General features: G+C 36.0%; 1 protein-coding gene across 2 annotated transcripts in view; it reads left to right on the forward strand.

Moving 5' to 3' along the window:
- The window catches only part of CASK (calcium/calmodulin dependent serine protein kinase), a 228,954-nt gene that overhangs the window by 140,666 nt on the left and 71,843 nt on the right, over positions 1-16,445 (forward strand). For both annotated transcript variants that reach the window (XM_075173997.1, XM_075174007.1), the window contains exons 7-10: positions 2,650-2,825; positions 5,003-5,125; positions 7,554-7,637; positions 9,218-9,317. In XM_075173997.1, the coding sequence (XP_075030098.1) occupies positions 2,650-2,825; positions 5,003-5,125; positions 7,554-7,637; positions 9,218-9,317 (483 nt within the window). The remainder of the gene's footprint in view (positions 1-2,649; positions 2,826-5,002; positions 5,126-7,553; positions 7,638-9,217; positions 9,318-16,445) is intronic.

The raw sequence follows: 16,445 nt of genomic DNA on the forward strand, positions 1-16,445 counted from the left end.
AAGCTGAGAGGAGTGGCACGTAATTATTGGAAGTACACATTAAATCAACTTAGATATAACTTGATATATAGGACTCTTAGTTTCATTAAGTACTTGATCCAGACGACTGTATATCTCCCTGAAGTTTAATGCCTCTTTTAATTAGCTTTGTTTGTCCTTGTGAAATGTTGTCTTCTAGTGATTTCTGTTGTTTGTCTTTTGAGTAATCACTTTTCTCTAGACTTCCCAGATTTCATAACAGCAATTAGAAAGCCTGGTAGGAAGGCAGAATCTTCAGAGTATATATGATTTTCCATTCATATTGATAAAAAATATTTGAACAAGCTTTATTACCACAAATGTTTTTTTCAATGTGTAAGAAAGGTTACACCTGCTCCAAAATTGCAAATGGGTTCCTCTGCACCCAAATGTCAGGAAGTTTATCACTGAGATAAAAACAAGACTTGGGTAAGCCAGGCTGCTCTGTGGTCTTGCATGATGTCGTCGGTACTAAAGATTTCCAGACTGTGGTATGCATGAGCAATTTAAGTGATATACAAATACTGTTTGAACAGGCAGGAGTTGCTGCTTATGTACATGCATAGCCTGATACAGAGCTGGAAATGTTGATGCTTTTGCTGTTGCAAATGATGGCATCTTAGGGGGGGAAAAGTTAGGAAACCCTTATAGATACAGATTTGTAGGCACATGAGAAAAAAAAAAAGGCAAAATCCTCAGAGTTCTCAGTAACTTGGGCATACTGGATATATATACTTTCAATTTTCCTTCCCTTCCCCATCACCAGGCATCTAAAAGAGAGAGACTTTGGGTCATCTAAGGAGATAATTCTTCCCCTAATGTTTGTGAGCTTGAAGATTTGGCTTTGAGGTTTATCAGTTAGGCTGAAAGATACATCATAAGCCTATAAATTGTGTATAACCAACAAGAATTTAGTAATCTTTCCTCATGTCCATCTCTGTCTTTCTCTGTCCAGAGTAAATATCCTTCCTCTTCCCCCAGTGATATGAGGGACGAGCTGGACTTGCAGCATCCCGTTGTTTTACTCTTTTTTTTTTTTTTTTTTTTAGCCTGGGACGGAACTGCCCCTTTGCTATCACGTCAGCCTAGTCTGCATGGACTTTTTAAGACGCTGACCTAGTTTAGTGGTGAGGTAATGTTCCTTTGTCACAGGCAGATTCCTAACATTTGTTCGGCAGAGGGATTGCCTCATAAACTGGGAATGAAAAGGTTTAACACAGAGCCAGGTGAAGAAGTTTGACAATGGTGTTGTTTCTCCTTAATATAGTATGGTGAAAAAGCTACTGTCTTTTTGTCAATTTTTTAATCCTTATAGATGCAAAAAGGAGTGAGTGGGGACTAGTTAACAGAGCATGGTTAGATTGTATTCCTGCATTAGGTGATATAAACGAAGGATGGTCTTTACTGAGTAAGCTACTGCCAGATAGTCTCCTAGGTGTTTGTTACCAGTGCTGTGAGCTAACTCGCATTCAAATGGTGTGCAGGATAAGCTAGTCTAGCAAGAGCCCCTTTACAAGACCAAACTGAATTAAACACATGCCGTGCGAACACCTCAGATTCTCTATGCTGCATTGTAAACCCTCCTAGCCAGCACAAAGGTGCTGCAAGCCTTGAATGGAGCCTCTGAAGTCCACTGTAGTATCAATGAGCAAGAATAATTTATGAAGGTCGTACAAGTGGTAACAGTTTGCTACAGCTGTGGGTTTTTTTTTCTTCTGTTGGTACTTGGTGGAACCAGGATAGTCCAAAGACTACAGTATTTGTAAGTGTCAGTGATGCCCTGAGCATTCAAAGCTTAATTCTTGCAAATCCTTTGCAGTGGAAGCAAAGCTCTTTACAATGGGAAACATTTATAGGGAGAGGTAAAATGTTTGTTGCTTTTATTTGGCTTAATGTGTTACACACAAATTGAATAAAGTAATGCTAATCAGTTTACCCACTCAAAAGGTTAGTTGGTACTAAATATGTTTTGTTTCCGTGGGTGTACATTCATTACCTATCCAAAATCAGTACCGTCCCAGAACCATTACTGTGTGGCACTCATTGAAAGCACTCTGTGAAACAAATTAGTATTATATTTTTATCTGCAATAAGATATTGTCTACTTCAAATAAATGAACAATATATTTGCTGCATTTTGCATTCTTGTTGGCAGTTTCAGTAGACTGGCTAACGTTTGGGCAGAGCATCACACCAAACTATGCTCTTGCCAATTAGAGGCAGCTTTTTCAAGGAAGCAGTGTAGACTAGAACTCTACAGTATCTTTGCACATGCTCTCTGGATAAATAATTCCTGCTTCAAAGGTTGTCCAAATTGATATTTTTACTTTTATATGGCATGTTTCACTGAAGAATCTTAGTGCTCTTATGTAAGTCTTGTTTCACAGTCTGCAGGATAGGATAGAATATTCCTTAATTTATAAAAGTATAAATCAAGCAAAAGGGAAACTACCTATTTGTCTCACTGGATATATTTAATAAATACTAAACTTAAGGAAAAAAGAATTGTGTTAAAAGTTTAACCCATGAACAAAACTTATTAAAACTGTTTTAGTTTAATGCAGTGATATTCTTCATTTCCATGTTTGACACACATCACTTTGACTCAATTTTGTTTTTATTTCCATTTAGGACGTGTAGGAACACCTCATTTTATGGCCCCAGAAGTGGTAAAAAGGGAACCTTATGGGAAGCCTGTAGATGTCTGGGGTTGTGGCGTGATCCTTTTTATCCTGCTAAGTGGTTGTTTGCCTTTTTATGGAACCAAGGAAAGATTATTTGAAGGCATTATTAAAGGAAAATACAAGGTAAATGACAGTATACCTGAGTCCTTTTCCAGTGAGATGAGCTGTGCTGGTAAAATTTCTGGAAGTTGATTTTTGTGTTTAGCCTGATTTAATTTTGAAGCTTATAGAAATTCTGTCTATCAGGAAGAGAGATGATTTTTTCTCTCCAGTCTATCTTGTTCCTGCTGTGTTTTGTATCAATGTTAGGAACTAGAATACTGAAATATTTACTCATCTGAAATAATAAATGGGTGCAACAACTAGCCCCTAATTGTACATTGAGCTCGGTAGCATTACATAAGGTTTAGCTGTGAGGTATAACATACTGTAGGTTACCTTAGGTTTATAGATCATTTAAATTTTTTAATCAACTAAAAGAACTATCACAAAGGCTGGTCATCATATTGCATTGATTTAAAACAAAACGCATGTTACTGTAAAAGTGTAGTTACGCGTTTTTCTTTTTAGTACAGTATGTAGTAAAGTGCAGCTGATGATTCAAAGGAGCCACTTGCAACTGAAGTTGTGCATGCAAGATAAGTCTGTTTCACAACATAAGCATCCTAGAGCCATTATGGAGGCAAATTTAAAGCTTCGACTTCACTATTTCTGCAGTTTTATCGAAGATCGGTTTTGCTCTACTTTGCAACCAAGGTCATAATGAGCTGTGTATTAGCGAATTAAAGAGTGGAAGCTCCTAAAACTGTCTGATAGTGTGTAATATGGTTTAGGAAGTATGAACTTAATAGTAGTCTGCTAAAATGTAAGTGACAGCAGTGGTACTGCACTTGGTCAGGAGCACATTTTTCATTCTTTAAATTTTGTATTCCTAGAAACAGCAGGATTTCTTCATGGCACTAGTTTTGGGATTGCATAGACTGGTAGACGTTCCATTTTCACTTTATGGAAGATTTCTTTATGGAATCTCTTAAGCAGCTAAAACCTTCTGGAAGCATACAAGTTAACTTTTCTTTGTTTAAAAAAAAGTCAAAGCCAGCACACTGTGTCTTCTCAGTTCCTTTTCTGTTCCTGTTTCCACAATAATATGTCTATTCAGTGAAAATAGTATAAGGATTTCAAAACAGTCTTGCTGCAAATTTGCAATTACCTTCATTTCATTAAAGCTGAAAAAGAAATGACAAATCACAACTATAAATGTTCATTTCATAGACAGATAATGTTCCTGAGTGCTCCAATTTAAAGCGATCATTTTTCATAAAGACTGATTTTAAATAAAATGGACCTCTTTAAATGAACAGATTATAATATTGAAAAGAGTCTGGTTATAATTGTGAATTTTCATTTAGTACCTTGTAAAATTAGCAGTGTAACATCTAAATAAAACTGAAGTTCTTCATAAATTAAAGAAATACTAGAAACAGCTTAAGGATAGAATCCTTTATCACAGAAAGTATTTTCTTACTTTAGTATGGTTTTATTGGGTGTCCCTCATCGTGACTAGTTGGACACAAACCTGCATATGCACAAGATAAAAATATATTCTAAATCATCCTTCACATTGTTGTCTCCTAAAGATACACTTATGCTCTAAAATTGTTGCAATTGTTTATATTGTTGATCACATGTCAGTATGCTTTCCTACCTGAGTGGCTGAAAATGCTTAATTGTTGTAAAGCTGAAAGGAATTTATTGGGAAGAGCCACTGTCCATGATACCTGTGGGACAGGACCAGAGTAGTTCACAACAGGCATTAGCTGACTCCTTTCTTACTCAGCATCACTGGTATGAAATTGTGGGTTGATATAGATAGACTGTCATGCCATTCCTTAAATTGATTTCAGGAGTAGATTTAATTTCTATATTTGTCATATGCATAGTTAACTGTCAGACAAAGGCTAATTATTTTTTCTTTTTCTAGTGAAAGATCTCTTGTATCTGAACAAAATGTAGCATAGGTAAAAAATTATACTGTAATTATAACATAATACCAAGAATATGTCAGCTTTTATGTGATATACAGTGCTCACTGTTTTCAATTTTTATGACATTTCAATAGCAACTAATGTACAATTTTGTAAGTTATTAAAAAACTTAGAAACTTCCTTTTACATTTATTATGAAAAAATGTTTACAATTACCAACCACTGTTAAATCTCTGCAATTACTTTACATAAAAAGTAGGTTCTTTTCTATATTCTTATTACTAATTTAATTTCTTTTTTCTTGCTTGTAATCAGATGAATCCTAGGCAATGGAGCCATATTTCTGAAAGTGCCAAAGATCTGGTACGCCGCATGCTTATGCTGGATCCAGCAGAAAGGATAACAGTATATGAAGCACTGAATCATCCCTGGTTAAAGGTAGTAAAAGCAGCTGTTTATGTACCAGTTTCATCTTAAGGGAGAAAAAGATTTATTTCTTTGTTTCTTTGAACTTTTCAAAGTAGACATGACATTGTACAAAATGCGTGATAATATGCTTTAAATGCTTTGTAAGATTAGAGCCTGAGATTTTGATAATTGCCAGGCTTGAACCCTTGCTTAACAGCAAGAGCAAACTCACTTAGGCGTTTTCGGCAGCATCAGAGTATAGGAAGTAGGGCTGCGTAGAATAAAGCTTGAAGAAGGTATTCACGTGTCTTTCTGTGGCTCTCATACTCCAGAGGAGTAATTTCTGATTCCTTCTTTGCTCAGTCATATCTAGACCTCTTTCCTATTATGCACGTAGCCATGCAGTTTATTGCAGTACATTATGCTACTTAACTTGTGCTGCTTTCTTACATTAGATTCCTGAAATATCCCACCAGAGTGAAGGAAGTATGTAGTGGTGTGTTGCTCAAAGACTGCATAAAATTATATGGCATCTGATAATCAAATTATTTTTCAGTGGTGGCAGAATTTATTCTTCCAGTGGAAGAATAGTTGCTGGACTCTGAAGGTTAACAACAGGAGCAGGAGAATATACACCTAGCTTCTCAGCAGTCACGTTAATAGGCTGTGCTAAACATAGGAGTTTATGAATGATGGGTGTGTTACAGATTTAAAAGGTGGCAAGTACTGGTTCAGAGCATTGTATTTTCTTTGGCAGAAACCGATGAATTAACTATTTTTCTTTGTTATCCCCTGTTTCTTTTCTATAGTGTGGGCTCAGGGTAGAGAGAGTCATAATATCTTTAACTTAAACAGGGCACTTATTTGGAAAGGGTGCTATTCTGGTGTCTGCTCCTGGACTGTTTATATGTTCTACATTAGACAATATTGACAAAAAAAAAACACAAAAAAAGAACCTGGGAAGCACAGGCTTGTATGTTGTTCTTCTCCCTCCCAAGTATATGGTCTAACTACTAGTGAATGGAGTCGTTCTTCCACTTCTCTGCTCCCTTTCAGGCTCTGACTTTTGTATTCCAAGCTGCAGAATGGTCTAGCTTACAAAAGGAGGGCAGGAGTGAGCACCTCTTGGGAATAACAGTGGTTAAGGCACTCTTCTGAATATTGGGAAACTGCGGGTTCAAACCTTTCCACTCAAAAGGAGCCAAAGTTCTGACTGTTCATCTGGGGCATACATAGTGCATCAAATATTTCAAAGAGCATAGGAATGGACACCATGTTTGGGAATCCCAAATGATCATACTCAAATGATTGAGTCTGTGGTAAACACAGGTGATCTGGTTTTACCTGCTTGTAATTTGACTTTTTCCTCACTTTGTGAGCTTACTCACATTTAGATGCCAAAGCAAGGGTTTTGTTGAGGGTTATTTTGGCAGAAAACTTTGCCATTTTTGTTGTTTGAGCAACTAAGCTGATTAGGCTTTTTAAAAAGGTAATTCTGTAATGCGAATGTGCTAGTTCTGCCTATATAGCACAGCACTTTTGATGTCTGTGGTCTCTTTCAGATTTGCCGGCATTTGTTGAAAGACAAGCAAGGAAAGAGAAGATTTAGTTTGAGACAACTTTTTTTCCAAGCTTAGACCAGCATTCTGTCATTCAGTCCTCTCTTATTTTTGCCTACGATAAACTGCCTTCCCTCCTGACTCAGAATTTTCTTCTAAACCATTTATAGATAGCAACCAAATACAGCATGAGACAGAGACATCTTTAGTGCTGTAGAGGACTGAATTACTTCTGCCAGTGATTTCACTCTGATTCAGGAGATGCATGTGATAAACATTACGTTACATTAATAAGTGTATGTAGCTTCTGTGATGATTTGGGGCAGGGGAAGAAAGTAGTCAGCTGCTGCAAGTTCTGCCCCCACTGTCTGCTGTTCACTGGCAAATTTTTTGTCTGCATCTACAATGGAGAATTCTTCCTCTAAGTTAGCACCTGGTGTCACCAGCCATCAAGCTGGCACTTCCTGCTCTGTTGGACATGTACCCCATCTCCCAAGCTTACCTGAAGTATCAAGCACCCCTTAGAAGAGTGCTTGAACACGTTGCTTCACTGGGATTTGTAACCCCAAGAAGCAGAACTACTTTGTGCTTGCCGGCTTCAAAGTTCAATGCTAGCCACAGAGTGACTAACAACAGAACAGTAAAACAAAATGCTAGGGTCTTACTACAAAGTGGGAAACAAAATTACAAAAAGAAAATATCCCTGGCCCAAGCTAAGAATTCTTTCAAAATATTTTAATCCCTCTCAGTTTCTTGAAGTTTTCCTTGAAGTTTTCCCCATTCTCCTTAGGATACTTATTAGCTGGTACATTTTGTCTAGTTTCTTAATGTCGAGAGAATATTGAGAGCTTGTATTTAATGTTTCTTTTGTTTTGTTTTTTTTTGTGGGTTTTTTTAAGGAGAGAGATCGCTATGCATACAAGATTCATCTTCCAGAAACAGTAGAACAATTGAGAAAATTCAATGCAAGACGAAAACTAAAGGTAAAATGAATGTAGTGTTAAAACAATATAATTACGTAACTTGAATTTTGTGTGATACTTTATTCATTTTAAAAGTGCTAAGAGAAATCTATTCTCTGAAGTCAGCAATAAAATAAAAAGTTGAAACAGGCCTTCACAGTTGTTTATTGCAATGATGTCTTGTTAAGGGTGTTCATTTCTTAGTGCATAGTTTTCAAACTAAATTTCAGGACAAATTGTCTGGTATCAACTAAGGTGTGTAGGAAGTCTTCATCTTGAATTAATTCAGTAATTCTGTGTAATATGAGTTATTGGAGAGGAGAGAATAGTACAATGGCTTCTGTTATTATTGTGTTATGTTTATAATAAAAGGAACATGATAATGGTTTAATGTCTTTTTTTAAGAAGAGCAAAGATGTATTCTTCAGTTTATCCCCTTTATGTTTAACTATACAGAAGATTATTTCTCAGCCGTATTGAAAAGAATGTTAACGTTTTAGCCCAAAACAACATGGTTTCCCTTCAGTTCCTATCTGGGAAAGTTTAACAGAAACATTTTTAAATTCACTGAAAGGTTGAGAAAATTTTAACAGAAACATGCAGCATTACAATTCATGAGGGGTTTTTTTTATAATTTGTAATAAAACACAGAATCAGATGTACACGCTGAGTTGCTGCTTTGCAAAAGTTTAATGTAGCTACAAAAACAACTGATGATTAGGATGCAACAATTGCCGTAGTTCATGATAAACAGCGCTTTCTCTTAGGTGGTTTGTATGTCCAGGTAATGCTTTCATTAAAATGTTAGCTAATACATTTTAGAATAACACCTGTTTTCCTGCTCTAGATGCAGTTTCAGGTCTTTTCCAGATTTCTTCCTGGGGAGGCCACTGTATTTAGTCTCCTGAGAGCTTTTATACCTGTGTTATTTGTTTTCTACCATTTTAGACAAAGCACTGTTCTGCAGAATGTTTCCTGAAATTATTTGTTGTCCATTTTGCCTACTGCCACAACTGTACGACATTAAAACCTGAGTGGTTAAACTGTCATTTACTTGAACAAGTAAATATATGTCAGAGCAGATAACCATTTTTCTGGCTTCCCATGTAACACTCATTCAGGGAGTCTGAGATTATTACATTTTCATGTCAAATATCCTAGTGCTGTCAGTGTCAGATTCTGACAATTTCTCAAATAACAACATATTGTGTTGCTTTAAAGAGTGAATTTTTATACTTGCTAAGCCACCCCATCTAGGTAAGAGGGAAAGAGAAAGAAATTAGTTATTTTGTTTACATTGTACTGTGGAAATTTATGCCTCACACTTACTATTTTTAAATGCTTTCCCATAAAGAATTGTTGTCATTAATCCCCTCGCAAAGAATATATTTAGTGTTTATTAGAGTAGTGTTTGACCAGCTCATCTGTTAGATATGGTCACTGGTAACAGTGAAGCAGAGCTGAAGACTATAAAACTTATTTACTCTTCAGTGAGAAGGTCAACACAAAAGAGTCCTCAGGAGATTGAGTGATCCAAGGTGTCTGGAAATGTTCATAGTCCTTCTTTGTGTAATTTAGACTTTGTGGGTATTTTCATTCAGGGGGCAGTACTAGCAGCTGTGTCAAGCCACAAATTCAACTCCTTCTATGGTGACCCCCCTGAAGAGCTGCCAGACTTCTCTGAAGACCCCACCTCCTCAGGTATTTTAACAGAAAGTATATTTACTGCAGTCAACCTGTCTTAATTTTATACTGACTAGAGTACCAAGTATTTATTAATTTCTCATGATTTCATGAAGTTGCATATTAAGTTAATGTTTAAATGTGAAAGCATAAATAATTTTCAGTCATAATGGTGTTAGTGACTGGAGAAAATAAAGAGAAAATCTCTGCACAGTTGTAAGTTTCTATAGAAATTGTGTCTGATTTTTTTTATTTGTTGTATGTACATTTAATTACAAATAGTGCTATAACCTCATATTTCTCTTTATATTACTTAAGTGTAAAAGCTTATTGAAATTTTGTCTTGAATTCTTAGGCAGGAGCAAGGTTCTCGTATCTTACTAATAGTTATTTATAAAAAGAAACCATTATGTACCAGAGTTTCTTGATGTCCTGTTTTAGAGAACAATATGATTAAGATGTCTCCTCTTTAAAGCGCGCTGGACAGTATTTCTGATACTATAATCCAGACCCCCAAATCGTCAGAGAGGCACAATATGTGTACTTCAAGGACCTCCCAACATACTTCAAAGGGGAAGATAATACCTTTGCTGTGCTGTAAGCACGTAGCTGGGCCTTAGGCAGGACAGTGATCTTACTCCAAGCAATCCTTTTGTCCTCAGTCCATGTTTAGGAATTTAAATAACCTGACAGTCCCTATACTAACACAGCCCTGTCATAGTTACGTATCTTAATTTTGACATAACATTACTCACAACATTTGCAGTGCAAAAGTCTGGGTTCGTCTATCTGACCTAAAATTAGGATTTAGGATCAAGTTAAATAAACCATTAAGAAAAATCTAAAGCCAATAAGACTCTTTCTTTTATTTTTCTAAACAACTAAATAGTATTGGCAGCATATTTTAGCTATACACTGAGTTTACTAGAAGACATTTCAGGAACTTAATTACATGTGCTGAACTGCTGTGTGATAATTCTCGTTCCCAATATTTTTATAGGTGAGAAAATTACTATTGACTGCATATATTAAGTGTCCCTTTTCTGCTCTTTCGTATGAGCAAGTAATTTTTATAAATTATTTCTATGTTATTAATATAGGAATTGGAGGCAAATTTTTTTGTTGAAATTCTTAAATTTCACTTCTTGGAATTCAAGTTTGAGTACTTAAACTAAAAGATTGCTTCGTCCTTAGAGATGCACACTGCTTGTAATTTCCACAGAAGTGAATGGGAATCTCAGATCAGTTATTGCAAATGGTTATCACAGCCTCGTGGCTTAACTTCAGGCAGCCAGCTTTTGAATACTTGATGTACTTGTAAGTAAGGATCCGTATATTCTTTTAAAGAAAGAATAAGTTGGTTTTACTTTACCCAGAATTACTTGCAGTGCTTTAATTTTTGTTTCCAGCTGCTTCCCCCATTTCAATAAAACGAATGGGCCACCAACATGATTGGCAGTGGCAACTTTCCTAATCTAAAAACTGCAGTTCCTCTTTCCAGTTTCAGTCTCACATCAACAGGTCATGTGTCTTCCTCATAGGGTGATGTAATTGCAGATATCAGTACACAGCAAAGGTACAAGTTCTATTTTTTCTGCTCACAGAATACATGAATCCAGTACACATGTAAATTCTACAGCATATCGGTGCTGGATCCACTGTTATCTTATCCACTGTTCATCTCTGAAATAGCTGAAACAATAGCTTAGATTTCTCAGGAAAGCGTAGTTATTCTCTAAAATAACATTGTTGATCTCACTGATGGGAGGTCACAGTGATCAGGAAGCTATACTAAGTGAGTAGTTTTCATGATGTTTCCCTGACTGACTACGTTAGCTGATAAAATATTTAATATGTCAGGATAAACACTGAGGCTTGCAAGAAAAGCTTCTGAAATTGCTAGATACAGAAATCTATTTTGTTTCCTCTTCAGAAGTACACTAATAAAGTTTTCAAATATTTCTAGCTTGTAAAGATAGGCTTTTGTGATGGTTCTAAAATGAACTAGTTTGTAGAAACTCTTGAATTGCAGTAGAAAATTGACGATTTTAAGGTTATTTACGTTTCCTTCCTAACATCTCATAATGTTATTCCAGATCATCAGCTCTAACGAAGAGCATTTAATATTTTAAATGTTGCTGCCTATTTAATCCTCCCATAAAATTTCATTAAGCTTACCATTAAAATTAAATGATTTGTCAGAAATGGACAAAGGTGGGACTCCTATTGAGATAAAGATGCAGAAATGTAAATGCTTATTAGGTTATGCAAACTGTATATCCTGTCCTCCTCCAGGTCTTTCTAAACACAGAAACAGAAAATTTCAGTTCTGTCTTTTTTCCAGATTAATCTAGAGGTGTTCTTCCTCAGAATTCAGTGAACCTGGGATCGCTGGACCCTTTGAGCATCTTCCTATACTACCAGAGTAATAGCCTGGGATATGAAGGCACTATAGGTAGCAAGTCAGACGATTTTCTTGGATGCAGAATCACAAAGGGTATTCTTGTCAGAGAGCTTTCTAATGAGGGTCAGCAAATTGCATAACTTAGATGGGAATGAGCACAGATAAATTTCATTTTAAGTCAACCAGGTATTTTTCTGTACACATCTTCCTTTCATTCGTACAGAGTGTGTTAATAATTCTTGGTTCCCACAGCTTCTTCTGGGTGATCTAATTCCTCTTTCTTCACCAACTGTCCTCTGAAGGACTTAACTTAATCCCACCATCATTCTGTTGGTAACATGGCAGAAGTCAGTCTTGCTGAATTTTGAGAGAGTATGATAAAGGTTTTTAGAATTTTTTGAAAAATTAGATAAATATTTATTAGACTAAAGCATTACTTTACTGCTGATAAGCTGTGTTCAGTAACTTCTTTAGTAAAGCCACTAAACAGCTGAAATGACAAGCATCTTGCAAGTGTTTTTTGTTAGAATGTAAAACATTTGACTTTCAGGTTGCCTGTCTTCAAGACATTGTAAAATGTCAGTTTCCCAAGGCAGTGAATGTTTTGGATATTTTTAATATACTGAAACAAATATAAATCAGAAGTTAGCAATCAGCAGCCCTAAAGGCTCAGTCTGGCACATGAGAAAAATTGGCCCAGTAGAGAGTATTTGAAGTGGACCATGAAATTAATTAGGTGCTAGTGAAATTCACATCAGTTTGCTCTCTGCTGCCCTTCCCCATCCTACTCCCACCCCTCTCCCCCACCCTCCCTAGCTCTCCTATCACTTGATTGCACACTAGATCAAGACGGAGGATTTCCTCTGCTTGTGTCACATGCTGACCATTTGTCCCCTAATGGAGAGTACGGAGGTATAATTTTCAAGTGTTTTGATAATGATGCCTCAGGCTGAAGAATGAACATCACCAGTGTAAAGCTTTTCATTTTTCTTCCTTTTGCTTCTCCAGCCCCCCATTCTGCAGCAGCCCACGGAAAGGCTGTGGAATTATTTGACGTTTTGACTTGGGAAGCTGAATTCAGGAAGACCATTTAGTTTACTTCAGAGTTTTAAGTAGATTCAAGATGTCTAGGTTTTTAGGCTGACAGTTAGAAAAGCCAATAAACTGAAGAGGTTTTTTATAACTTTGTATTTCCAAGAACCTTTTTGTAGCCACATTTTCAGAACTACTGAGTCAGTGTTAGAGTTAAGCCAGCAGACAGTATATAGTCTTTGGAAAGCTGCATAACTGATTTTTAGATTAAAGCAAATCTTACCTTTTGGTTAAAGGACTTTCCCCTATAATGCCTGCTTGAATTGCTTAGTTTATAGTGCTCATATTCTGAAATGTGACTAACAAGTTTCAGAGTAGCTTTTTGCTGCAAACAGCTATAAATTCCTGTAAGGCATTTTATAATGCTGTCTTTCAGTTTGACCACAGAGAAAGCACAGCAGCATATTTTGTAACAGGCTGACTGACCAAATGTACTTACTTAGCTTAGGCTAACAAATAGCACTGTTGCAGTACTTCCTGAACAATTATGTGCTTTCTGAGCTCTGTGGTAACGGTGTAAGGTGATGAATGTAGAAGGCAGGCACATCAGTGTTCCTAGCTTGTTTTCTCAAACTGCAAGGCAGAAATTTCATATGGCATTTTTATAAATGCATTTTGATATTTTGTATCAGGATTGCTGAATGTAAATTGAAATTTTCATTCTTTTTTATCTTGTTAGAATCTATATTGTCATATCAAATGAGAAAGTTCTAACAGTATGAGATCTTGATTTTCAAATTTGAAAGTAATAATAATGGGAAAAAAGCTAACTCTGATAGTCTTTCAGAATGGGATCAAACAGCAAATGTATGGCCAAGTTGCAAGATCACTGTTCCAACATAGATGGAACTAGCTTAACTCACAAGTTAGTGAGTGGTTAGTAGTTTCATGGGATTTAGATTCCATGAAATATGGGCAATATATGAGGAAGAAGAAAAAATACTGTTGTTATGCAAAAATTACCACTGATTGTATAAATATTTGCAAACGGTCTTGTGTAACATTTTTAAGTATGAGCGCTTGGAAAAAAAACTTACATTCATCTTATAATTTACTGTTATTAATTCCTTATCTAGTATTACAGATATAACTGACTATCAGTTTTGAGATCATGAGTTTGAGTGTTTCGAATACTCCATTATTATCTTTATGATTTTTCAGCTATTTAGACTTTGTTCTGGTATGTTTAAATACAAAAACTTTTAAGTATATAAAGTCACTGTTAATTAAAATCAATAATAAAGTGGTTGTATTTCTAAATGGTTCTCCTAATGGTTCTCACTGAAACTTTTGTAAAAAAAATTATTTCAATCTAATATTGCTAAATTCTAATTAGTAAATACAAGTTTATTAATTAATATGATGTTACGCTTTGTCTGCAGTATATTGAAATAGTTTGTCAGTTCACCTTTTACAATATCCTTACTTGAAATCATTTTTTGTCCATGAGTTTTTTTAAAATAGTTTAACCAATGTTGGAAAAAATCTGGTATTATAGATACCTAACACTGCGTACATGTGCTACCTTCGCAATGCCAAGTGTTTGTTTTCCTCCCATCCCAGTCTGCAAGTCCCTTTTGCTTCACACATAGAAACCATACTTAAAAAAAAAGGGGGGGGGGGTCTTGTCAGTTTGTTCATACTATTTTGTGGCTAAACTAGTGTGCTAGGTTGCAGCTTTATAAATCGCTTGTTCTGAAATCTTCATACTGTTTGTTGTTTGTCCAAATGCTGCCTTCCTACTAGGACTTCTAGCAGCAGAAAGTAGGTATCCCTTTGTTTTCCTTTAAGGCATATCATTCAGCTATGGTGTGTGTCTTTGCATGTTTAAAAATCAGCTTTCTTCTCTTTGCTATTTTCAGTTTTAATACTGCCTGTTCAAGAAAAATAGCCAGTATGGTTTTGACTGAATCTGTCTATAACTTTGAAAGTATAATTATCCATAAGTAATATGATTTCCAGGGAATTCTGAAGATTCTAGTTTAGAGGCAGTATTAAAATTACCTGGTTTTTTGTTTTCAATATTTGCAACACAACTGAAATACAACTTGATTTTCATTAAATTAATAAAAGAAAAAATGGTTTGGTTTTGCGTTTTAGCTCCAAAATGAATGTTTTCCTGGACTAATGGGCTTTTTTTTCTCCTAACACTAAACATATACTGTAGTATTAGTCATATATTTTTTTCTTGCTATACCCTTGCATGAACTTTCTTGATCATTCTGTGTTGATGTGATACATGATATATGCATATGCATTGTGTATATGCATACACCTGATTTAAATAACTATCCAATATGTGTCTCCTTAATGAAGGAATATTATTGACATGTAGGGAGGAGGTTCTGCTGCAAGTTAGCTGCACGCTTCGTGAGAGATTGAAAGCACAAGCTCTTCTAAAACCTGCAGACTATACTAGACAGAGAAGGTGTGAAACATTAGACCCTTTGATACAAACCACAACCATTTCAAAACCAACGAATTCAGCATCTCAAAATACAGGCTATAAAAAGTGGGGGTTTTCCTGCAGCATTTCAAGATTTGTAGGCTCAGTTCTTCTTCCATCCTAGGTCAGGGCAGCAAGATATACGTCCATGTCTCCATTTCTGATCAAAGTCATAGATTTTTTTTGTTGTGTTGTTGTTTGATTCATTCTTTTGATCTTATAGGTTGTGGGGGATGTTGTTCCTTGTCCTCCTATTTCCCCAGTTGAGGGAAAAAAGAAACCTCATTCAGAGCCTCTGCCACTGATTTTTGTTTTTTGTTTGTACATAGAGACTTTCTTCAGTAAACTTACTGACTGATAGGATGTGCTGCCCTCATACTGGTGAGAAGAGGGTTTCCATATATTTTTGCAATGAGGAAGAAAGTATCTAAGGAAGTAACAGTGAAGGGCATTAATTTGTTAAAATAGTTATTTGTTTAGTTGCATGTGAGTGTGCTACTTGTAAGGTGCAGGTCTGGTCTGAAAAACAAAACCTTCTCATTACATATTTCTTTACCACCACACTAGACTGCCTTCTGTCATATTTGTGGCTAGTTTTACAGTGAGAGATAACTGGGAAAAGGAATTGGCAAACTTTGTGTAAAGGTCCCAGTTACGGAGATAGGAGAAAGCTGGAGACATGCACACATACAGTGCCCCTGTGCGTGTGGAATAAAACGAAGACTATCTTCAAAATCAAGCATCAGTTTCTCCCTCCTCTCTCCCCCTCAGCCCCTCCTTTTTTGTATTTCCATATATATTACTCTGTGTTCTTGCTGCTGTTTGGGAACACTTTATCTCTTGTTTTCTCTTCTCCACCTCGTCCCCTCCCCTGCCCCCCTTCTCCCCCCCCTCCTTTTTTCTTTGTTTGATATTTTCCTCTTTCTCCCTGCTTTTCTCTCCTGCACCTATTTCCTTTGGTTTTTTCCTCTGACTTTTACATGCCTTTCTTTCCCTTCTTTTATTCCATAAGTGTTCTTACCTTTTTTAATTTAGTTGTAAATCCCAATATCTGTCCATTCCACCGTCGTCTTTCTGCAGTTTCACTGTAGTCTCCATAAACCTCCATCTTCCTAGTTCTCTCCCTAGACTCTTCCTGATTCTTATCTATATATATATATTAAAAAAAAATGTAGAGAGAGTGTGTGTATATATGTATTATTAC

This window comes from Calonectris borealis, chromosome 1 (genome assembly GCF_964195595.1).
Source record: "Calonectris borealis chromosome 1, bCalBor7.hap1.2, whole genome shotgun sequence".
Classification (NCBI taxonomy): Eukaryota; Metazoa; Chordata; class Aves; order Procellariiformes; family Procellariidae; genus Calonectris; species Calonectris borealis.